General features: G+C 48.2%; 1 protein-coding gene across 1 annotated transcript; it reads left to right on the top strand.

The window, feature by feature from the left end:
* The first annotated feature begins 2,585 nt into the window (after positions 1-2,585).
* On the top strand, positions 2,586-7,057 carry Lyzl4 (lysozyme like 4). The gene is made up of 4 exons (XM_038321171.1): positions 2,586-2,724; positions 2,838-2,987; positions 4,057-4,135; positions 6,988-7,057. The coding sequence occupies exons 1-4, from the start codon at positions 2,586-2,588 to the stop codon at positions 7,055-7,057; spliced, it is 438 nt and encodes a 145-aa protein (XP_038177099.1).
* Positions 7,058-24,818: the final 17,761 nt, after the last annotated feature.

Raw genomic sequence — 24,818 nt, 5'->3', positions numbered from 1 at the left:
GGTGGGCTTCAGAACAACGTCCATGTTCCTGCCGAATCGGCTGCTGGAGGGAGGGAAATAAGAGCCTGTCTTTTACAGGTTGAGACGGGGCCTGGCCTGGGAAAGACTGACATTTCCTGAAATACTGTTTGCTCAACTGGAAAATGTCAACACAGGCTTTCTCTGCATACGAAGAAATTCAGTAATTAATGAGGACCCAGGGCAGGCAACCAGAACGCAGAACACGGCTATCTCCAGAGCTTGTAGGGCTTGCTGCATTGAAGTCATTTTCTCACAGTCAGGCCAAAAGTGTTTTCCTTTGTGCGACAGGCAAGGAGGCAAACACAGAGAAGTTGAGTGACTGGGCTAAGGTCACTGCTGGGGTTTCTGACACCCCAGCTCCCGAGTGGCAGAGCAGCGACTGGGGCCCAGGCTATCTGAGTACCAAGGCTGAACTTTCAATTGGCGTTCCAGATACTACGTCTTTCTTCGGAGACAGTGGACGCATTTATATCTAACTATACAGCTGGATTAAACAGATGTTTGCCACCTTTGCCCCAATTAAAGATTTCATCCGAGCTCTTAGTTCGTGATAGACGGCAATTTTATTCTCCAGAGGGCATTTTGCTTGTTACAGAGGGGACCAAGCCCTGTACCTACCTGGCCACATAGAGATGGAAAGAGTCATCTGTGGCTCTGGCTTGGGGTCACTGCCATCACGATGACAAGAACATGGGGGGACTAGTCTAGTCACGTTTGTAAAGCCACAAGGTGACTGCAGTCAGGAAGCAGAGAAGAGCTAGAAAGCAGGGCTGGTGTCACCTTGTAAAGGCTCTTTAACCCTCCAGAAATGGCACCACCAGGTGTTCCAAGGCTCCAATCCCCAAAGAGCTTTTTAGCCCAAGCCATGGCTGCGAGCCCCTAGTGTCAGAGAATGTAACCTGGAGGACGTACTTAGACACGTGAAGGGTGACACACAGCAGTGTGAGGGTGACTGTGCACTGGTCTGTAGTGACAGAGTGTGGGGACCCTGGGAAGAGGCTAGTCCCCGCTTTCCAGTCATATCTTCTGTTCTCAAGCACGGGAAACAGAATTCACTCTCTAGTGGTCAAGGAAAGGATGGTGAGCAGCAAGAGCTGGGTGGGAGAGGGAAGATCTCATGAGGACCGGTCAGCCTTCAGGGGGTCACCAGGGCTGGAGGCTAGAGAGCACCATGTGGGTGGAGCCCTGTGGATGGGGGAGGCCCGTGTTTGAGGGCACCAAGGTGAGACTCTAGTGGGCGTGTGGTGTAAGGGCGTGGTTCTTACAGACAGGCCTGGGCAGGGTGAACTGCGAGAGCTCTCAAGGGCTAAGTTGTTTCCTCTTGATGGAAGTTCAGTGGGGTAAAGCCAGGTCCTAGAGGGCTTGTACAACAAGGCCTGAGTGTGGCAAGGAGTGGAATACCAGCAGTGTCTCAAGGTGGCATCTTGTCCATGTTTGGGGCCATTGCTCAGTTGTGCTTGAAGATGGAAACATGGACCCCAGCGGGTGAAAGGTTAAGGGGGTCACCGCGGAAGTGGAGAAGGTGAGGTCAAGAACCAATTATTCAAGTGACCACCCCACCACTACGGACTTGGAAATAGAGGCACTGTGAGGCCAGTGTCTAGTCCTCTGGAGCTGTCTCCTGTATGGACAGCCTGGGACAAGGTCAGTGGAGGCTGTAAGACATTGTGAAAGGGTGAGGCCGATGGGGCTGTTGTGGGCTAGACGGCAGCGGCAGCGGAGGAACTAAGTCAACAAGGGGGCATGGTGGTGCTCCATGACGCACACACAGCGAGTTGTCCTCCTTCTCTCCCTCCTCCCCTTCCTCCTCTCTTCTCCCTCCTCCTCTCCCTCCTTCTCTCCCTCCCCTCTTTCTTCCTCTTTCTCTTCCTCTCCCTTCTTCTCTCTCTCCTCTTCCTCTTTCTCTCCCTCCTCCTCTCCTTCCTCTTTCTCTTCCTCTCCCTCCTCCTCTCCCTCCTCTCCTTCCTCTTCCTCTTCCTCCTTCTCTTCCTCCTCTCCTCCTCCTCTCCCTCATCTTCTCCCTCTGCTCTTTCTCATCCTCCTCTTTTCTCCTTTTCCTTTTCCTCCTCTTCTTCCTCTTTCTCTTCCCCCTTTCCTTCCTTCTCTTCCTTCTCGTCTCCCTCCTCATCCTCTCCTCCTTCTCCCCAAAATGTCCATAGTGAGTTTTCCTTTCGCAATAGACTGTACTGAATCGAGCGGCAGGAAAGGACTTGAGCATCCACATCAACTGATGGAACAAAATGGTAGGGCTAGAATCCAAGAAGCTACTGGGTCCTTCTGGAAGGCAGAGAACTTCTGGAGTGTAGTTTCCTCTGGAAATGGGATGTCTGAGTGAGATGATCTCAGGAGCCCATGCTGCAGGAGCAAAGAATCAAGGTGGGGGAGATCCCTTCATCACAGGCAGTCAGGTCATGCTGTTTTTCCCTAGAGGCCTTGAATCCCTCCTTCTCCAGTGCCTCTCTTTTCCCCGGGAAGTCCAGTGTCCCTGTGACCTTGGAAGGAGCTGCCCGAGACTGTCCATGCAGCTGGCATCCACAGCCCTGAGCCACCAGAGCGTGGAGAAGATGCAGGTGTACCTGACACTTCTGCTCATCAGCTACTTGCTGACTCCCATTGGGGCTTCCATCTTGGGGCGCTGTGTAGTGGCTAAGAGGCTTCGTGACGGAGGCTTGAATTATTTTGAGGGCTACAGCCTTGAGAACTGTGAGTAGGACCCTTGCAGCCCATCTCTCCTCACCTTGATCCCCGCTCCCCACCCTGCCACCCCTACCCTGCACCCAGCATTTTCTTACAACCCTTGCTGTTTCCCCTCTTAGGGGTGTGCCTGGCTTATTTTGAGAGCAAGTTCAACCCCTCAGCTGTCTATGAGAACTCAAAAGACGGCTACATTGGCTTTGGCCTCTTTCAGATCCGAAACAGTGACTGGTGTGACCATGGCAAGAACCTCTGCAGTGTGTCCTGCTCTGGTGGGTCCTTTCCTTTCCATCCCTCGGGGCACTGGAGGCTGCAGAGTCTACTGTTGGAGGGAACTGGCCTGGGCTGTCTCTAAAGCTTGTCCCTAGGAGGTAGGGACCTTGACAGGAGCATGCTGAGAAAGAGCCTGCTAGCCTGAGAAGAAAGAATGATGGGAACCAAGGCCAGACAGGCCCAGAAGGTGCTGGGATGGCTGGGATGTTGGAAGCAGGAGCAAGCCGTAGAACACACGCTGCTCGAGAGTGGGGAAAGATTGCTCTTTCTGGTCACCCATGCTGCAGCATTAGCTTCACAGGGGACCCATACTGTCACCATGACAGTCAGTAGTTGTAAGGAGGAGACAGGTACTGGCCAGCCCAAAAGGAGTGTATCTGCCGCCCTTAAAGGGACCTAAGAACCAGTGGCCTTGAGGAAGCAGCTGGCTAGGATCCACTCCTGTGCTCTGTGAGCTTCTAGGGACTTTGTTAGGTACTTCCCTAACTCCTTTGCAGGTATCAGTTCACTCAATGCTCACAGTGGCCTCTCGGGAGTAGGTATTGCTTCTCTTCCTGTTCTATAAACGGGCAAACTGGGGCCCAGAAGCAGTAAGTCCACACCCAAGGCCACATGGCTGGTGAGTGGAGCTGGAGCAGACACAATTGAAGTGGCTCCTAAGTCAGGGTTACACCAAGAGGCCAGGTGTGGTCTCCCTAATATCAGGTGTTTCTGCTGCCGAGGGTCTAAGTGTTATTCCCAGCACCCCCAGGCTTCATTAAAGAGAGAGCATTTCCCCCACCCTGGTTAATAGCGGTGGTCCAGGGTCTTCAGCTTCTGAGGGGCCTTCACCCACCCGCCTACAAGTCACTCTCCTCCCATGCCGCACCAGAAGGTCCAGAAGCCTCTGTCACCTCTCCACGCTGCCCTCTAAAGTCCCAGATTGGAAACCACAGGCCTTGGGTCCCCTGCCTGTGTCTTCAATGGCCGGCTGCGTGGGCCATCAATGAGAAGCGAAGTTGTGTGGTAGAAAGGCATGCTAACCGTCACCAAACACCACAGCATCATTCTGCTTCCTTCTCTTTGCAGCGTTACTGAATCCAAACTTAAAGGATACGATTGAATGTGCCAAGAAAATCGTGAAAGGAAAAGAAGGGATGGGCGCATGGTAAGTGTTGTGTCCTCTGCAGCTCGTGCTGGAGGCTCAACAAGGCTGTTTGGGGCCCTTCTCTGGCTGTGACCAGGTTCCCGACAGAAGCAGCCGAGGGCAGGAAGAGAGCCAATGCATCTGGCTCTCAGTTTGATGAGTTCAGGCTCTCGTGGCAGGACAGTCACGGTGGCAGGAGTGTGGGAGGTGGCCGGTCACGTCGTAGTCACACTCAGGAAGTAACAAGAGGTGAATGCCAGTTCTCAGCTTTATTTTCCTTTTGGTCAACCCAGGGCCTTTAGTCCATGGGATGGTGCTGCCCACACTCAGGGTCCCTGCTCAGTGGAAGCTCCGTGGAACACTATTCTGAAGACACTTAGAGGTGTGTGCTCTCGGTGAGCTTACGTGAGGGTGACCATGATGACTCAACACCGTGGCTACTGTGTGTGTGTGTGGTGTATGTATGGTGTGTATGTGTGGTGTGTGTATGTGTGTGTGTGGTGTGTGGTACATGTGCGTGTGTGTAGTGTGTGTGGTATGGTGTGGCGTGTGTATGGCATGTGTGTGATATTATGGTATGTATGTATGTATGGTGTGTGTGGTGTCTGTAGAGTATGTGGTGTGTGTGTTATATGTGTGTGGTATGTATGATATGTATGTGTTGTGTGGGTGTGGTATATGGGTGTGTGTGTGTGTGTGTGTGTGGTGTGTGGTACATGTGCGTGTGTGTAGTGTGTGTGGGATGGTGTGGCGTGTGTATGGCATGTGTGTGATATTATGGTATGTATGTATGTATGGTGTGTGTGGTGTCTGTAGAGTATGTGGTGTGTGTGTTATGTGTGTGTGGTATGTATGATATGTATGTGTTGTGTGGGTGTGGTATATGGGGGTATGGTGTGTGTGTGTGTGTGTGTGTGTGTGTGTGTGCAGTGCTAGAAGAGGCCAATGTGCTCCCTAGAGCTGGAGTTAGAGGCAACTGTGAGCTCTTGTGGTTGTAGGGAAATGAACTCTGGTCCAGTTTATGTTTTAACTGCTGAGCCAGCTCTCCAGCCCCTTCTTATTTATTTTTAATGCTTCCTTTATAAACCAGGGCTATTAAATGCTCATAATCACATCTGTGGGGGTTGTTTTCTTAGGATAGTCATTTGTGTTCTGACTTTGTTGACGGCATCTTCATCCTAGATGAGACCTAACAGTTTCTTAGAATCAAATCCCTCTGCCTTCTCTCTTGTGGCTTCTGGGTCTATGTAAACCCCCTTCTTAGAAATGTCTTTAAGAACCGAGGAGATGGCTCAGATGGTACAGTACTTGCCTTGAAAGAACAAGGACCCAAGTTTGATCCCCAGAACCCATGTTTTAAAAAATGTTAAGTATGTGACACACACTCATAATCCCAGCACTGGGAGGTAAAGATGGGTGGGTCCCTGGAACTCAATGGTCAGCCAGTTCCGGACCAATGGGAGACCCTGTCTCAAAAAATAAGGTGGACGATGACTGAGGAACAACACCTGATTTTATCCTCTGATTTCCATGTGCATACATACACACGTGCATGCACACTCACACACATGTACTTCTGCACACTCGTGAAAAACAGATGCACATGAATTTAAGGGATTTATAGCAGAGGCTTGACAAGAACTCCATGCATGTTTTCTCAGTATCAGAACACTGATGACACCAAGTAAGCCCTTGATACTTTGGCTAAGTATTTTTAAAATAGAATTTTTATGATTTTATCCTTTTAAGCTTAAATTTTGGATTCCTTTGTAATTAATTTTGGTATCAAAGCAATATAGGTGCTATGGAGCTTTAACTTCTGCTAAGACTGCTTATTGTTGTCAACATCATGAATCCGATTATGCAGTTTCATTGCTAACAGAGCAGATTGCACCGATGCTGGAATCTCCTTGTTAATGATAACCGTCTCCCTTCATACGTGGTCTGGGCTTTCCGATTAATTAGTGAGCTTGGCTGAGTCTGGGATTAACGCTAATGAGTTGAAGTTATCTTTGTTGTGTGGCACCGTGAAGCAGTAAGCTGGGCTGCGCTGGCTGTGATGCCTTATTGTCCAGACTCCTGGTAAGGCAGGCTCTAAGTAAGCTGACAGGAAGCCGTGGTTCCGCCACAGCTCAGACAGAGTCACCCTGCTGTGACATGTGAACAAAAGGAGAGGCAATCCAAAGTCCTGGAGAGCCCCCTCTACACCATTTGCCTCTGAGCTGTGAAGAGCCATGGGATTTCTGAGAATGTGGATGTGTGTGTTTCTGCTACTTCTTAGCTACAACAGGCCAGGGATCATGGCCTACTGCGGTTTCCCCTGCTGAAGATGAGTGGAGCCACGCAAGGCTGAGGAGCAGGAGTAGATGTGGGTAGGGACTTGGGTCCATATGTGGCCTTGCATTCGGGACTGGAATGCAAGGGGAAGGACCACTGAGAAATATCAGGAGATAAGGTTAAAGGATCAGTCAGATGCCCAGGAAGAATGACAAGGGGAAGATGTTTTAGAATCTGTGGAGTGAAGTAGGTACAGAGACAGGTAGAAGGAGCCCAGGGTTAGGACACACCCAGGACCTTGGCCTAGGCAAACTCTCTGAAGCTCTCTCAGAGGAATACCTAATATATCACAAGGCTGTGGTGCCCCAACTGGGTGGGGTTCCCATGTGAAGCAAGGGTAGTGTGGGCACACCATGGAGTAAGCACCTGCATCCACACCAGGGTGAGTACCAAAACCCACAAAAGCCTGAGGAAATGTGTCCACACTGGGGAGACACAAGTGTCCCAGGGCTAGGTATGAACTGTGTGTCTCTGGGGCCCCCAAGCCCTGGCTCTAAGGAGCCACCACTGACAACTCTCTGGCCTTCTGCCTGCAGGCCCGTCTGGTCCAGGAACTGCCAGTTGTCTGACACCTTGGAGAGGTGGCTGGATGGCTGTGATCTGTAGCCACCTGGGTGGACTTGCCCTACTTGCTGGCCATGTCTCGTGACCACGGATGTTTTCCTGTTTGCTGCTTCAATCCTCCAGTTATCTCACTGCTCGACAGCTCCGGATGGCAAAGGACAAACGTCCACTTCATCCAGGGGGGGCGAGGTGCAGAATAAACCAGCTCAATCTGGCCCGAGGTCTCTGCTGGCATTGTTTCATTTGAGTACTACGGCCACCGTCATTACTTACCGCTCACATGACTTCCCATTTCTGATTCTTAGAGTGTGAAGGCAGGGGTGTCCATCTTCAGCAGGGAAAGGAGGAAGAGGCACGGTGGAAACTGAGAGGAGCCGCAGAAGCAGGGGTGAGGGGCTGGGCAGACAGGGCTGCTTTTTTATAGCCAGCTTGGCCGGCCTTAGAATCAGTTGGGAGACACAGCTCTGCATGGGCCTTCAAGGGGTTTCCAGATTGGATTAACCGAGGAAGGGAGACCCCCCACTGAGTGTGTGGGCACCATTCACAGTGATTTCCAGGCTGAATAAGGGAAAAACAGGAGGGAACCCCTCTCTGGTCCACTAAGACGTGAAGAGCACCCACCTCACGGTCCCACCGTGTGGTGGACACTATACAATCAAACTCTTTTTCTCGGGTCACCATGATGAAATGGACGACCTTCCCATTGCAACTCCAAGGGGAGTCCTCCCCGGAACCTACGTGGCAAGCCAGCAGAGCCCAAGACACTCATGCCCTTCTATGGAAAGAACCAGTGTCAGTCATTCTTCTCTTGATGTCATTTCTAGAGTTAGAAATAACACATATGCTAATACGAGCAACAGGCATGCAGGTATTTACAGCTATAGCAATGTCAAGTCCTCCATGATTTCTGCACTACCGGTAGCTCTCTAACTACGTCTCTGTCGTAGTCGGTGTGGTGTGTCTGAGACGAGGCACCTCCATGACAATTCTGGTAAAGGAAAACATTTCATTGGTGCTGGCTTATGGTTTCAGAGGCTTAGCCCATTGTCATGGTGGTAGGAAGCAGGGTGCCATGCAGGCAGACACGGTAGTTGGGAGTTCTACATCCAGATCTACCGGCAGCAGGAAGAGAGACACTAGGGCCGGCTTGGACTTTTGCAGTCTCAAAGCACAGCCCCAGTGACACGATTCCTCCAAAAAGGCCACACCTAATCCCTCTCCAATAGTAGTGTCATTCCCTGATGGCCAAATGTTCAAATCTGATAGCCTATGGAGGCCATTCCCCTTCAAATCTGTGAGCCTATGGAGGTCATTCCTCTTCAAATCACCACAACCTCCTCCCCATGGGCCGTCTCTCTGGCCCTGAGACTCTGGATACACGCATTCTCTCTCTCTCTCTCTCTCTCTCTCTCTCTCTCTCTCTCTCTCTCTCTCTCTCTCTCTCTCTCTCTCCCCTCTCTCCTCCCCCCCTCTCTGTGTGTGTGTATTAGAGTTTTCTGTTTTCAACAATGCTATAGATAGGGTTCTGTGATTCACTTTTATAGAAAGAAATCAAACCAGAGGGTGTGGTGGCCCTAATAGTCCTGGTACCTGGAGGCTTGTGGAGAAAGATTGCTATGACTTGGAGGCCATCTTGAGCTCCCAAGAGATCAGGCCTCATGAAACAAACTGGCTGGGCTGTAGCTCAGTTTGTAACATGTTGGCTCGGCCTGCACAGAGCCTTGGGTGGAATCCCTACCACTGCGTAAAACCAGACGTGGTGGCTCCTAATGGGAATCCCAGCATGGCGGAGGTAGAGGCATGAGGGTCAGAGGCCAAGGTCAGCCTTTGCTACGTAACGGAGTTTAAGGGCAGCCTGGGCTGTGTGAGACCCTGACTCAAACAGGCCAATGAAAAAAAACACACACACAACAAAACACGGGTCCCCATGTTTATAACAGTGTCATGCACAAAGGGGTTTGTTTCCGAAGCGCGGTGGCTTATTGAGTTCTTCTAGAAGGCAGCGCGTGTGAGGCCTGGGGTTCTGAGATCCTGGGCTCATCTGGTGGGGATTTGGGCTTGGAGCCTCAGAGATATCTGCGTAACTAAAGTCCGGTTACTGTGGGATCCAAGCCATTAGGAGCTTGGGGAGAGGCAGTGGGGTTGAGGGGGGGCATCGGCTTCAGCGTGAAAGCCTCGGGCTGGTGAATGCTGCCTGTGTGAATGTGCACAGTTCATCTATCCTGCCCCTACTGTTTGAGCTCTCGGTTTTGTCCACTTTAAAACAGTCCAGGTTCGACTGTGCCTGCTCTGGGCACTCCCTTTTTCAAGTTTAAAAATGACACAAAAGGCACACATTAGATAAAGAAAGCTGGAAATATAGATTAAAAGGTTATTGAAAGTACCCCGCCCCCCCCCCTCGCACAGTAAACAGGTTTTCATTCCTGCACATTGGTCTGTAGCCCATGTTGAGAGAGCCTGGAGGTGTCTCTTTCCTGACTTTGGGGTACATACACACAAGCCCCTGTGTTTTTTTTCACTTGTAAGCACGGGCCACTATTAAATATTCTGTATAATATCTTGCTTTTCCGGTTAACAATTTGTAGAGTGATATTTCCAGTCTACATCAGAAACCTCAGCCCAGCTTTTAATGACCTCCCCCTATTCCATTTGATGGGCAATGTGCATAATCCTTTATTTCTATCCATTTAACCTACATATTAATTAAGCAGGCTGAGCAGACCACGGCCACTTCAAAGGCAGGTAGCATACAGCAGCCCGGCTTTTGTAGACAACCAGCTGCTTGTTTTCCCGAGAGAAGCAGCAACAAGTCAGAACTCTGGGGCAAACTTCCAGACAGGTTCAACGCTGATGGGCTGTCCTGGTCCTGCGTTTTCCTCAGACAGCATGATCCGTGCGGCCCACTGATGTCAGTGATGCTGGTTCCTGGGTTCCGTAGAAGCCTTTGAGACCTCGTGGGAAACTTTAGTGTTAGGCTTTGGACCTGGCACTGTTTCCAAGGGTGGGCTCAGGAGCGATAGGGTACCTGATCCCAACCCAACGCTGCTGCAGATGTCGGTGACCTTCGTGACAGCCTGAGATTGGCCATAACACTATCATCTCAAGAGGAAATCCAGCTGCCACCTCCTTCCAGGCCATTACTTCCAAGGCTGCCCGCTGTTCCCTAATGGCCTCTGTGTCAACAAGGGTGTGAGGCTCAAGGACAGAGCAAATGTTAGGGTATTGATGGGAACGGCGTTTCCCAACATCAGCTCCTGGCTTGGTGCCCTCAAGTTCTCCGATTCCCGGCCCTGGCTTACCACCATCAAAGCTCAATGTCACTGTCACAGAGTTCTGTCATTATGACTTCTAGTACCAACCATTACGAGAGCAATCCCAATTCACACACTGCGTGGGACTCTTCCCTCACCCATATCTCCAAACTCTCAAAACCTTAGATGCTGGATATGAATTATAACCATCTTACAGGTGGCAAAACAGCCTTGGAGATGTGGGATAACTTGGCTTTAGTCCAGTAGTGATGGATGAGTTGGGCATCTCCTTAGAACTCATGCCCCAATACACCTCTCCCCAAACCCTGCGACTGTTATCGGTGCTAATTCTCTCTTTCCCCATTTCTCTTTCTGTGTGTGCCTATCAGTGTTTATGTGAGTGCACAGGTGTGCATGTGAAAGTTCACGAGCGTATACATGTGTGCCTGTGCATGGGATGTGCACGTGTGTGCCTGTTCATGGGATGTGTGTGTGCCTATTCATGGGATGTGCATGTGTGTGCCTGTGCATGGGATGTGCATGTGTTCCTGTTCATGGGATGTGCATGTGTACATGTATATGTTACAGACAGCCTTGGGTACTGTTCTTGAGGCATGGTCATCCTTTTTTTAGAGGGTTTCTCAGTAGCTTAGAACCTGTCAAGTAGGCTAGGCTGGATAGCCACTTTGGCCCCAATTCTCAGTCAGAGCAGATGGTATGGCGACACCATTTTGAAGGAAGATGTGAGTTCTACCTTTAGGTTTCACCGTCAACAGAGCAGATTGTCACTTTTTATGAGATACCCCATTTATGTGTCTACACCTCAAAAATAAGAGTTCACACAGCTTGGAAGTGCTCATAGCTCCAGTGTGTGCTGGTTCGTAGGAAGCTGCCCCTCTCCAGCCTTGTCAGGAGCCATCGAGGGACTGGTGTGGTCCCAGCAGTGGCTCCCTGGGGCAGCCTCCGCTCACAGTGATGACTGGGTGTCAGCCTGGAGATCAGCTGAGTCCTGTGTCCCCTGCACAGAAGCCAGGCTCCCAGCGGAGGCAGCTTATTTCTTTTTATTTCTCTTCGTCACTTACAGAGTAGTCTGAACTGAGATGCACAAATTTCTTTGTATGAGATCCATACTGGGTGGTTTATGAAATTTATGTCATGAAGTCCATCATCAGGTCCGTGTGAAGCAGACATTTGGAGCCCAGCATTTCCCCACCTGGGGCAGAGTAATTAATCTGAGTCTCACTTACACAGTCTGCAAAATGAGAATCATAGTCACAACCTCCCATTTGGGTGTGCAGATTTGATGAAGCACTGTGCTGTGCCCCCCCCCCAAACTCCTGAGACTCCCATCTTGTCAATTTGACTGGATTTAGAACCACCCAGAAGACAGAGCTCCGGGCATGTCTGTGAGGGTGTTTCTAGAGAGGTTAACTGCCCTCTGTGAAGGCTGCACCATCCCATGAACTGCAGTCCAGAACTGAACAGACAGGACGGGGAAGCAGTGAGCACAAAATTCCTTCCTCCCTGCTTCCTGGTTCCTCAAGAAGTGAAGTGAGGGGTCAGCGAGAGCCATGCCTGCCCTCCATGCCCACCTCACCACCATGGGCTGGCTGCACCATCAAACCATGAGCCCAAACAAACCTTCCTACTGTGAGTTTCCGTCAGGTGTGTGGTCACAGTGATGGGGAAGTAATTAGCACAGTGAGGAAAAGGAGACTTTGGAGATACAACACAGGGACCTCATGGGCACTCTAGAAGGACCACGGCTGAGTGGCAAGGGCAGTCATGTGCCTGTGGCAGCAGAGATCAGAGTGGTCCCCTCTTGGGCAGACTGGAAGAGGGGGAGAGTGTGCAGAAAGGCTCAAAGTCCAATGAGCCAAGGCTCCTGGATTCTCATCCCCAATGGAAGATAGTGCTTTCCTGACGCTGATGGGGGCTTCTTATGGAGCAACAGAAGGTGTGCACACCCATGCTTGTTCTCAGTACTTCATAACTGTGACTTCCTGGGCACCTGCTGTGGTCAGACTCCAAATACACCCTTTGGCAATACGACCCTTCCACGGCACCAAGGCCTCCCTAGGATCCGCGTGCTCTGGGAACTCAGCTTCCAAAGCGGCAGAGATGAGAGGTGGGGCCTTGTAGAGGCTCTGTTGCCATGAATGGACAGGGCGTTTCCCTGAAAGTGGGCGTGTGATGAAAGCAAGCTCTCCTCCACTTCCACACATGGCCTCTTGCTCCCCTTCCTTCTCAGTGAGAAGGCCCTGGGCAGGCTGACCATCTCTCCCCCCCCCCCCAATAAATCCCTAGTGGTTGAAACACCACATCTCAAGCATTGTGTCAGAGCAGAGGAAACAGGCTGAGCTGTCTTCAAAAGCGGAGGGCTTTGAATGAAAAATGTCCCCATGCTTGGTCCTCAGCTGGCTGTGCTCTTCTGGGAGTTGCTGGGGATGTTACCGGAGGCCTTAATTGGTACAGGTAGGTCTCTCAGATGGTCTCTTGGAAAGTTACAAAGGGTCCCTTCCTCTATCCATCACGAGGTGGGTGGGCCCCTGCCACACCTGCTACCCTGTCGTGGTATTTGGCCTCACTGTTAACCTGTAACCAATGGCGCCTTGCGCTATGGGCTGACACCCCGAAACCATAAGCTTAAGTGATCCCCCCCTTAAATTGCATATGTCAGGTATTCTGTCACAGTAACGTGGCAGCTTGATGGACATGACATCATGGTAAAACTGGGAAGACACGGGTTCAGAGTTCTGACAACAGAGCCCACACAGCTAGCGGGTTGTGAGGGGAGACTTGAGGCCCAGGTCTCTCCATGCCTCCTTCCCATCCCTTTCCCCAGACCTCCCACAGAGCCAGAGAAGATCAAAATCTCTTCCCTGCCAGGAAGAGGATTCATATACCCGAAAAGAGAAAAACAAAACAAAACTGTGCAAACCCAGGGAGAAACCAGTTTAATTAAGTTAATTTGTTAAGGACTTGTAGTGAGGGACATTTAAATTAGTACAGTTCATTTTCTTTAATTATTCATTTTTCCCCACTGAGTTATAGAAGCTCATACTCTAAAGAACAGAACAGGGTTAGCTGTGAAAATCAGAACCTCTTCATTCTCCTCCTCTCAGGAAAACAACAGCCCCATCTGACTCTTCTGCAGCTGCAGAAGGAGCTTGTTTCCAGCTGCAGCCGTCAGCTTGGTCGGATTAACAAGAGTTAAAAGCACACACTGCTCTTGCAGGGGGACAGTCTGAGCTTGATTCTCAGCCTCCACACCGGACCCCTTGCCTCACACTGGGCCACTCGCAACTGCCTGTAACTCCAGCTCCAGGGGATCTGACGGCCTCTTCTGGCCTCCATGGGCTCCCGTGTTTATATACATGCCCACACATACACATAAATATAGTCTAGAAAGAAGCACTGAAGTCCTTAATGAGAGTGTTTCTCAGTGACTCTGAAGCCACTTGGCCTGAGTATTAACTGAGCAGGAAAGAATTTCCTTGGACGTGAGTGGTCCCATCCACGAAAGGAGGAGAGGAAGCCCGCTCAGCACTCAGCACCCCCCTTTCTCTGCTTCTTGATTCCCTGTGTATGCATCTGCCACCTGTTCCCCATGTCACACGTCCCCTTCCCTGTCCCTGAGCCAGAACAGCCCTTCACAGCTCAGGTAACAGCTGTGACAGGAGAAACTACAACAGTTGGGAACAGAAGTCACTTGAAGAACCTCCTGTCTCTCTCCAGGGGACTGACCATCCTCTTAGGGTCCCCACATCAGAGGAGACAGATCATACCCTTAGGGTGCCCACATCAGAGGAGACAGATCATACCCTTAGGGTGTCCACATCAGGTTTTCTTTCACTTTCTGCTTGGAGAAATCTTCATGGTGCCTCTGCCCCTCAGGTCTGCACTGTATCCTTTCCTTGCCCACACCTGCCATGCTAGAGATGCTCTCTGTTCCCATGCCCTGTCCCATACCAGAGGCGACCTCTGTCCCCATGCCCTCACCCTCTGTTTCCAGACCTTGTGTCTTGTTCCTTCTGGATTGGCTCTCTCATGTTTATTTATTTATTTTTTTTGTTTTTGAAACAGGGTATTTCAAAATATGTAGCCCTGGCTGTCCTAGAACTCGCTTTGTAGACCAGGGTGGTGTAACTGGAGGTTTCTTTCCTGCCCTCCAGTTCCCAAATAACCATTCTGAGGCTTAATATTAGTTACAAACTGTTTGGCTTATTAGCTCAGGCTTATTATTAACTAGCTTTTACATCTTAAATTAATTCATCTCTATTAGTCTGTATTTTATTATGAGGCTCACATTTTGCTGCTGGCATTTATTTCCCTGACTCTGCCTTCTTTCTCCCTGTCTCTCTGCTTGGATTTCCCTCCTAGCTGAATTCTGACCTGCCATAGGCCAAAGTGGATTCTTTATTAACCAATGGTAATAAAACATACTCACAGCACACAGAAGGGTACCCCACATCAAGATGGTTTTGAGCTTACAGAGATCCTCTTGTCTCTGCCTCCCAACTGGTGAGACTAAAGGCAGGTGGCATGTGTTTTCCTTGCACTTAGGAATGGTGGTGCCTGCCTATGATCCCACTGTGCTTTATTTTCTTTGAGTTTACATAGTTTGATGGAGACAAATTAATAATTAAAGGAAACGAACTGCACCAATATACCTTTTCTGCAATAATGCTTAACAAATGAACTTAATTAAATTTCTCTCTCGGGATTTCTGTAATTTTTTTTTCTCATTTTAAGTAAATCAATTCTGCTTCCTATTAAGGAAAAGATACTGAACAGGGGACAAAAGCATCACTAGTTCCAAGCCAGCCTGAGAGACAGTGAATTGAAGGTCAGTATGAATTTACATAATGAGAAAAACAACTCCATGAGACAGGGAACAGGGACTATGGCTCACCTACAGAGCACTTGCTCGGTGTGTACAAAACCCACAGGTCAAACTCCATTGCCACATAAGCAACCAAATGACAACACCAATTGTCCTGTAGCATGAGGGCCTGATTGTTGGGGCTTCTGTCCTACCCAGTTCCCACAGCCAGCAAGTCCTAAAGAAATCACACAGAGAGTCTGCATTAGATATAAACTGATTGGCTTATTGGTTCAGGCTTTGTATTAGCTCTTATAACTTATATAGCCCATTATTCTTATCTATGTTAGCCACATGGCTCGGTACCTTTTTCAGCAGAGCAGATCACATCTTGCTTTTTAGGTTGTTGAGATAGGACTGCAAAAAGAGCTTCCTTCTTCCCAGAATACTCCTGTTCTCATCGCCCCACCTCTACTTCCTGTCTGGTTGACTCACCTATACTTCCTGCCTGGCCAATCAGTGTTTATTTAAAACATGATTGACAGAATACAGACAATTCTCCCACACCATTGTCCTAAGTTATTTCTGGCATTGCCCCTCCCCCCCCCCCCTTCAGAGATGCCTGGCTAGGACTTCCAAAGTAGGCGAACACATCTGGCTTTACAGAGCGGCAAAGAGGGCTAGGTCTAGACTTTGAGCCATTTAACTCTTAGCCACACCATCAAATACAATTGCTGTTAGCGTCCTGGAGCCCCTGTAGGCTCCAAGGTTTAATTCAGGCTGCATCTGGGTGACGGCTACCAGCTAGCAGAGAGGTAGCTTGGCACACAGCTGTCATTTCCCCAGGTGTGGTCATCACTGCACCTTTTCCTTAAACATCTATGTATTAAAAAGGGTTCTTTATTGCTTAATGGTTAAAAAAACCCTGCTCTTCCAGAGGTCACAGGTTTGATCGCAGCACCTACTTGGTAGCTCACAAACATCTGTAACTATACTTCCAGGAAATCCAGAGGCCTCTTCTGGCCTCCGTGGGCACTACATGCAAGTGTGCATGTTAGGTTTCAAACCTGGGATGAATGGCTGAGGTATCTATTTAACATTTTTTTAGAAATATTTTGTTTATTTATTATGTATACAATATTCTGTCTATCTGTATGCCTGCAGGCCAGAAGAAGGCACCAGACCCCACTACAGATGGTTGTGAGCCACCATGTGGTTGCTGGGAATTGAACTCAGGACCTTTGGAAGAGCAGGCAATGCTCTTAACCTCTGAGTCATCTCTCCAGCCCTCTATTTAACATTTTAAAGCGGACACCAACCACCAGGTTCTCCCAGCATCCCTCAGTCTCTATCTGTTACATGGCCTCCCTGGCTGGAAGACCCCACCCCCACCCTAAACTTGTCCAATAATCAACTGTTTTGGTTGTTTGCTTTCTTTGTACCTTCGGGCCTCCTGGTTGCTGCACCTGGTTTCTCCCTCTCTCCCCTCTCCCTCCCCCGCTCCTCACATGGCCCCAGTTCAGGGTCCTGTCCACTCTGGACTTCCCAGCTGTCCCTGCCTTTCACACACATCTGCAATAAACTTCCTCCTAATAATACCTAGACGCGGTCATGTTTTCTTTCCTTTTTATTTCTTTTTTTCCCATTCGGTACATAGACATACATGCAGGCCCAACACGCATACATGCAACGTTTTTCTCATGACAGGTTTGATGGCAGACGAGTGTGGCGTGTAATCCCGAGAAGAACGAAAGCCTCACAAACGACGACCTGTGGACAGCCATCTCCACTCTGAACCAAGACCCTATGTCTGTAATGACACATGTACATGTGAGTGCACACACGTGAGTCCCATACTGCTGGGATAACATGTCTTAATAGTAGAGTATGGAATCTCTTTCTAAAACTGTTGAGCAGAGGAAGAGAGACAGCAGGATATGGCACAGCCCAAGCCACAGAAGCCAGCCATAAATATTACCTGGCACTGTCAACTGGAGTCTTGGGACATTCAGCACTGGGCATCACACCCAAACACTTGATGTGACTCACTTATGTGTGGGTCATGTATATGATTCAGATGGAGTTGGGTCTGGATGAATGCTTTCATCTTTCTGTTGCTTTTTTTAAAATTAGGTCTGTATTGATATTCCTTTTCCCCTCTAGAATCTAATGGGCCCAGGATATTTTGCTGCATTTAACATTTGGAGAGTTTCAAGTGCTTGTTAGGACAGAGTGTGGTCTCACAGACTCTCCCTTTCCCCATAGAAAGCTCCGTTTTCTTCTCAGGACCTTTTGGCAACTTTGTGCCATTTCAGATTTTCTTCTAGAACACTCCAACTTACCTCATCAGTGAAATCTTGTCCCTTCCAGGTTTGCCGCCATTTTAATGTTGACTTTTTTCTTCTAACTTAATTGGCTTTGAGCACTCTACGGAGTCGGTAAGGAAAAGAGCCTGGCTCGTCCCTTCATTGTGTTGAAATGGAATTCTGAAAAGATTTGCAGGCTTAATTAATCCCTACGAAGGAAAGCTTCTTTAGATGGGTGAATATTAGATGAAAATCTGGCAGAGACTGACCTGGGCTGCACTCGGAGTGCGGATGTGCAAAAGGAAAGGGGCCAAGGAGCACTATGCAAATCAGAAGATCCCAGCATGGCTCATTATATCAGTGAGCACACTCTGAGTATTCTCCTCAAACGGGGCATCCACGTCCGTGTATCCAGGCAGGGGCTGCAAGAACATCCCTGGGGAATGCCATCAGCAACAGCAGCTACGAGTGATGTCTGCAAGGAAACCACCCAGCCAGCCAGCTCCATAGTAAACCTTAGGGCTCCAAAGAAAACCCACCCAGGTGGCTTCTCAGTGTCCCTTTCAGATGCTGATACACAATGACAGGCAGTTGTTGCTGCCTCCCAGGTCTGTGGGCCACCTGATCGGAGGTGTGTTCATCAGGATGTTGGCTGGAAGCTGGGTTCTGGTCTGCTACAAGGAACAAAGTTTTTCCCATGACAAAGGCAGGCAGGTCAGCCAATCACCACATGTGTGTATTGAAGGAAGGCCAGCCATTCACATGTGTGTATTCAAGCCACTGTCTGTGCCACCCCTGATGACATCCCATTGACCAGAGTCAGCAACATGGCTGGATACAGAGCTGAGGGTAGAGCAGTTCATGGGTGAAATACGGCCAAGGTTAGTCGTGTGGACAATCTAGGGTTTGCACCCAGTTGGTCCTGATGTGAAGGCGCTGTAGCAATGGCAGCAGAGAGAGAGATTTGCACAACAAATGCTCTTTTTCACAGTTCTGGAGATGGGCACGAGGAAGATGGTGTCTGCTGCAGGCTTCTGGGCTTGCTGAGAACTCCCTCACATGGAAGGTTTGTGTGTGCCCACCCAGCACAGTGCACCCAACAGAGCCGGGGAGTGGAGAAGGGAGAGAGAATTCATATGGCAGGGTGTGTATGCTTGCCCACTGCAATACACCCTGAAGAAACTAGAGAGAGAAGAGAGAGTTCACATGGCAGATTGTGTGTGCTTATCCACTGCAATATACCCTAGAGAGATAGAAACAGAGCTAGGAGAGAGAGAGAGAGAGAGAGAGAGAGAGAGAGAGAGAGAGAGAGAGAGAGAACTCATATGTCAGGGTATGTGTGTTCACCCAGCACAGACAGCTGAGGGAGACAAAGGGGGAGGGAGAGGAGAGGGAACCAGACTTCACCTTTGTGTTTATGGTGACTAATCCCATCATAGATGCTTCACCTTCATTGCCTAAGTAAACCCTAGAGAGACTCTCTTTCCCAGTACCATCACATGGGAGATTAGAGAGTAAAATCTGGAAGAACACAGAGATTCGATCCATAGCACAGCCTGAGTGGGCCAAACTGGTCTTTCTCTGAAGGGTTTAGGGTTTTGTAATGAGAATCTCAGAGGACAGAAGACAGGAGGGGTGAATCTCTTTACCGGCATGAAGGGGAAACCTTCTGGAATTCACCAAATACCATGTGACTAGAAATAAATCAGTGAAGAATGCTACCAGGAAACTCCAACAGCTCACTAACACCTTCAGCAACGCATCAGGATACAAGGTTAATTCAAAGGAATCAGTAGAGAAACATCACCCTTCACAATAGCCGCAAATAACATAAAACATCTCGGAGTAACTCTAACCAAGCAAGTGGAAGACCTGTATGACAAGAACTTTAAAGCTTTGAAGAAAAAAAATTGAAGAAGACACAGGAAAATGGAAAGATCTGCCATGCTCTAGGGTAGATAGAATTAACACAGAAAAAAATAGAAATCATATAAAAAGCAATCTACAGATTCAATGCAATGCCTATCACAATCCCAGCAAAATTCTTCACAGACCTCAAAAGAGCAGTATTCAACTAAATATGGAAAAGTGAAAAACCCAAGGTAGCGAAGACAATCCTGCACAATACAGAAGCTTCTGGAGGCATCACAATCCCAGATTTCAAACTCTACTACAGAGCTACAGTACTGAAAACAGCCTGGTATTGGCATAGAAACAGACAGGAAGATCAATGGAATATTGAAAACCCAGATATCATCCACGAACACCTGATTTTTGACAAAGAATCGAAAAATATAAAATGAAAAAAGAAAGCATATTCAACAAATGGTGCTGGCATAACTGACTACCAACATGTAGAAGAATGCAAATAGATCTATAATCTGTCACCATGCACAAAACTCAAGTCCAAATGGATCAAAGACCTCAAAATAAAACCAACCACAATGAACCTCATGAAAGAGAAAGTGGGAAGTACACTTGAATGAATTGGCACAGGAGACCACTTCCTAACCCCAGTATCACAGACACTAAGTACAACAATTTAATAAATGGGACCTTCTGAAACTGAAAATCTTCTGTAAATCAAAGGGCACAGTCAACAAGACAAAACAGCAGCCTACAGAATGGGAAAAGTTCTTCACCAACCCCACATCAGACAGGGGTCTGATCTCCAAAATATACAAAGAACTCAAGAAATTGGTTACCAAAAGAAGAAACAATCCAGTAAAAAAAATAAGGTACAGAGAATTCTCAACAGATGAATCTAAAATGACCAAAGACACTTAAAGATATTCTCAACATTCTTATCCATCAGAGAAATGAAAATCAAAATAACTCTGAGATTCCATCTTACACCTATCAGAATAGGTAAGATCAAAAACACAGATGACAGCTTATGCTGGAGAGGATGTGGGGTAAAAGGAGTACTCCTCAATTGCTGGTGGGAGTGCAAACTGATACAGCTGCTTTAGAAATCAGTATGGCAATTTCTCAGAAAATTAGAAAACAACCAACCTCAAGACTCAGCAATACCACTCTTGGGTATATACCCAAAAGATGCTCAATCATACCACAAGGACATGTGCTCAACTATGTTCAAGGCAGTATTATTTGTCATAACCATAACCTGGAAACAAACAACCTAAATGCCATCAACTGAAAAATTGCTAAGGAAAACGTGGTACATTTACACAATGGAGTACTACTACACAGTGGAAAAAATAGTGACATTTTGAAATTTGCGGGCAAATGGATAGATCTAGAAAATATCATATTGAGTGAGGTAACACAGACCCAGAAAGAGAAATATAATATGTACTCACTCATAAGTGGCTTTTAGATATAAAGCAAAGAAAAACTAGCCTACAATTCACAATCCCAAAGAACCTAGACAACAAAGAGGACCCTAAGAGAGACATGTATGGATCAAATCTACATGGGAAGTAGAAAAAGACAAGCTCTCCTGAGTAAATTGGGAGCATGGGGACAATGGGAGAGGGTAGAAGGGGAGTGGGGAGGAAGAGGTGGGACTGGAGAAAAATGTATAGCTCAATAAAAACAATAGAAAATAATAATAAAATAAATGAACTGGTGAGATCACCCAGCAGGTAAAGGCATTTGCCCTAGGGATGAGTTTGATCCCTGGGTCCCCATACAACAGAAAGAAGAGAAAGCAGACTCCTAAAGTTGTCCCATGACTTCCACAGGAACACTGTGGCATGCATGTGAACACCCCCCCCACTCCACAGGCATATCACACATTCACACACACACCCTATACCACACACCACACCACAGGCATATACACATGCATACCTCTCTCTCTCTCTCTCTCTCTCACACACACACATGTACATCACATGTATCACATACACACACATTGGGAAAACGGGGTCTTTGAGAGATGACTTGGTGATTAAGAGAACTTGCTGATCTTATATAGGACCAAGGTTTGACTCCACGGCAGCTCACAACTGCCTGCAAGTCCAGTTTCAAGGGATTTGACTCTTTCCGGTCTCTGTGGGAACCTAAACGTATGTAGTACACATATAAAAAAGCAGGTAAACATACATACACATAAAATAATATTATTTAAATCTTTTTATTAAGTCAAGTGGTGACAGCAGACAATGTATATTTTTTTTTCAGCAAATGCCTTTTGCTAAGCCAGTGGGGCCTCAGGGCATCAGGCATTTGAGTATGGCTAAATTTCAGAGTTCTGCGCTGCCTCTGCATGAGTTATTGTGACAAACACACATGGCCCCAGCAATTGATGCTTGATGGAGCCCAAGGCACTGCTGCTTCTGCACCAATCTCAACACCAGCTTCTGGGATGCTGAGATTCCACCCCCACCAACAGAGCATCTTCCAAGTCTTGTGTTGCTCAGTCCCCCATGTGAACAAGCTCATAAGGGTGGGTTTTTCTACAACCCCCCCGCCCCGAGGCCCTTACCCATCTCTGATAGATCTAAGGGAGAATGCAATCTTGGTCACATGCCTCACATCCTCTGTTCTAAAACAGAGATAAAAGCCAACTGGAGCTGAGTCAGCACAGCAGAGACGGGACCAGCAAATGTGAGGTCCCCCTCCAGCCTCTAGCTGGCCTTGCTGACCTTGTGGGGTTCAGTTGAATTTACCTAATAAACTTACCTCTTTCTTCAAACTTGCCTGGATGGGATTTTTTTCATTTGCCTCCCAAAGAAACCTAATACAGTAGGGCTGGGAAGATGGCTCAGTCAATAAAATGCTTGCTTAACAGACATGGGGACTACAGTTCAATTCCCAAAACCATAGAAAAATGTGTGGCTATGCAACTTGTAATCCCAGGCCTGATGAGGCAGACAGGGAGGGCCTGGGCTTGCTGGACCGCCTGCCTAGCCCACTTGGTGAGCTCCTGGCCAGTGAGGGGCCCTGTATCGAAGAACAGGATGAGTGCTGGAGAGACTGCTCAGTGGTTAAGAGCAGCTGCTAACCTGGGTGCAATTCTCAGCACCTATGTTCACCAGCTCTCAACAGCGTGGAACTCCAGCTCCAGGGGATCTGACACCCTCTTTTAGCCTGCATAGTACCAGTAATAGTAACTTAGACACACACACACACACACACACACACACACACAAACACACACACACATTAAAGTAGAAAACCTCACACTGGTATACATGCATGCTCTTGCACATGTATGAACACACACAAAGAGATCTAATAGTTTTTTTTTAAGCCAGCAAATGGCTTGCCTTAAGGACATACTATGGCTAATGGAGTCTCAGCGCACCCCATTCCATTCTACCCTCTGCCTCTTGGACCACACACTTGCCACTGGAGGCCAGCCTGCTCTGGGAGATGGCCATGCGGCCCCAGGATCCTCCAGCCCTTCACCATCTCATTTACATTCCTAACGCAATTGCTAGGCATGATACACAGGGAGCCATGGCCAAAACCGCCCAAGATTTATTCTATTCCATAGTTCTGGAGATTGGGGGTATTTTTTATACATCCTTACTGTCACTGAACAATTCAATACGCCATTGTCTAGGCAACAAAATTCTCCTCAATTAGATTTTAAAACTAATATGGCAAAGAACTTTCCCCCTTCCTTTCCAATGATATTAGGTAAGTAAGTCCTGACTGAGAGCTTACTGATGCTTCATGGACCTTCAAGTCAGCTTCTCTTTGCAACAGTTCCATGTCCTGCTGTGTGTGTGTGTGTGTGTGTGTGTGTGTGTGTGTGTGTGTTCAGGGGCATGCCTTTGGGAATGTCAGAGGTTAGCAATTGATGTGTCTTCCTCAGTTGCTCTCCATCTTGTTTTAGAGAGAGGGTCTCTCACTGAACTTGGAATTCAGGGTCTCAGCCAGGCAGGCAAATGAGGTTAGAGTTCTGTGTACTTTTCTGCTGTGGGGCAATGGTCTGTACCCTGTAACTTATATTTTAAATAAATGCTGATTGGCCAGTAGCCAGGAAAGAAGTATAGGGTAGGGTGACCAGGCAGGAAGGAGAGGCGGGGCAATGAGAATTCTGGGAAGGGGGAAGCACAGTCTGGAGTTGTCACCCAGATGCAGAGGATGCAAGATGTGACTGCCTTGCCAATAAAGGTACCAAGCCACATGGCTAACATAGAAAAGAATTATGGGCTAATGTAAGTTATAAGAATTAGTTAATAAGAAGCCTGAGCTAATGGGCCAATCAGTTTATAATTAATGCAGACCTCTGTGTGATTTCTTTGGGACTTAATGACTGCAGGAACCAGGCAGGACAGAAACCTCAGCCAACACTTTTTCCTACCCCCTGCACTCCTTCCTAGCTCTGGGGCCCAGGTGTGTGCCCCTGTTCTTAACTTTCCCTTCAGTGCTGGATGCCTGAACTCAAGTCCTCATGCTTGCAAGGAGACATTTAACCGTTCACCTCCCAAGCCCTATGGCACTCCTTGAAATTGCTCATGAGAAGAGCCCACAGCCACAAAGGGCCCACAGCCACAACAGGGTCCATATATGAGCTTTTCAGAAGTGCTCCAGCAACGGATATTGACTCTGTGCATATCCACAGGCTCCTTGACTCATTGGATCCTTTCAACATCTCACCAGGAGAACATCAGTATGTTTTGAAAGCTCAGAAATCAGTCTTTGAAGTCCCAGAAGTTACCAGATGCTTGATTACACATAGCCAGCGAGGGAGCTGAGAGCGAGCTAGAAGGAAATGTAGTCATTTCCAGCATCTTGGCAGTTCTAGTCAGACAGACGAGCTCATCTTACTCCCTGAGGCACCCCATAGCGTCTCAGTAAACACGAACTTAGATGCTGAGTCTCAGTGTGCAGTGTGGCATTTGACAGGGCTGTGTCTCCCACAGGCAGGGCCCCATGATTCCCACAGGCAGCCTCTGCCTCTACCTCCTCTGGTTGCCTGTCCAGGGCTTGTTCATGGGTCTGAGCACTGTCATGAGCAGATTTCATGGCTTAAATCTCAGGATAATTTTTAGTTCCTTCCCATACTCCTGGGGGGCTCATTTAGTCACCTCTGTATGGGTAGGAACTTGACTGTGGCTGTACTTGGGGTGGGAAACAGGGAGGGCCTGGGCTGGCTCAGATGGTGCTTGTGGGTGACAGCTGAATTGTGATACTGTAATGACAGTATCCACTCCTGACTGAGTTCTGCACTCAACCTTAACACTGTGACATCATTAAATCTTTACAACAATCCAATGAGGAAAGCACCTGCTAGTGATAAGGAAATGATTTTTTTTTGTAGAGGGGAACCAACTTCACAAGTTCCTGAGGAATGCTGGCTTTTGTCTGCCAGAATTGAAGAAATAGAGTTTCCTATGGCCCTGACATCTCCTCCTCCTCCACTAGTGGTGTGGCATCATGGGCCCTCTTGCATTCACTACAGGATGTTAAAGGGCCCAATTTTATGCAGACCTCATGTA

Source organism: Arvicola amphibius, chromosome 3 (assembly GCF_903992535.2).
Source record: "Arvicola amphibius chromosome 3, mArvAmp1.2, whole genome shotgun sequence".
NCBI classification, from domain to species: domain Eukaryota; kingdom Metazoa; phylum Chordata; class Mammalia; order Rodentia; family Cricetidae; genus Arvicola; species Arvicola amphibius.
The sequence above is the reverse complement of the archived record's forward strand: the minus strand, read 5'-3'. Positions and strand labels throughout refer to the sequence as shown.

Excerpts from the sequence above, each read along its gene's own strand:
- Lyzl4 (XM_038321171.1), top strand. The coding sequence starts at position 2,586 with ATGCAGGTGTACCTGACACTTCTGCTCATCAGCTACTTGCTGACTCCC. Across the intron at positions 2,988-4,056 it reads CTGCAGTGTGTCCTGCTCTG|CGTTACTGAATCCAAACTTA; the intron begins GTGGGTCCTTTC and ends TTCTCTTTGCAG. Across the intron at positions 4,136-6,987 it reads AAAGAAGGGATGGGCGCATG|GCCCGTCTGGTCCAGGAACT; the intron begins GTAAGTGTTGTG and ends TTCTGCCTGCAG.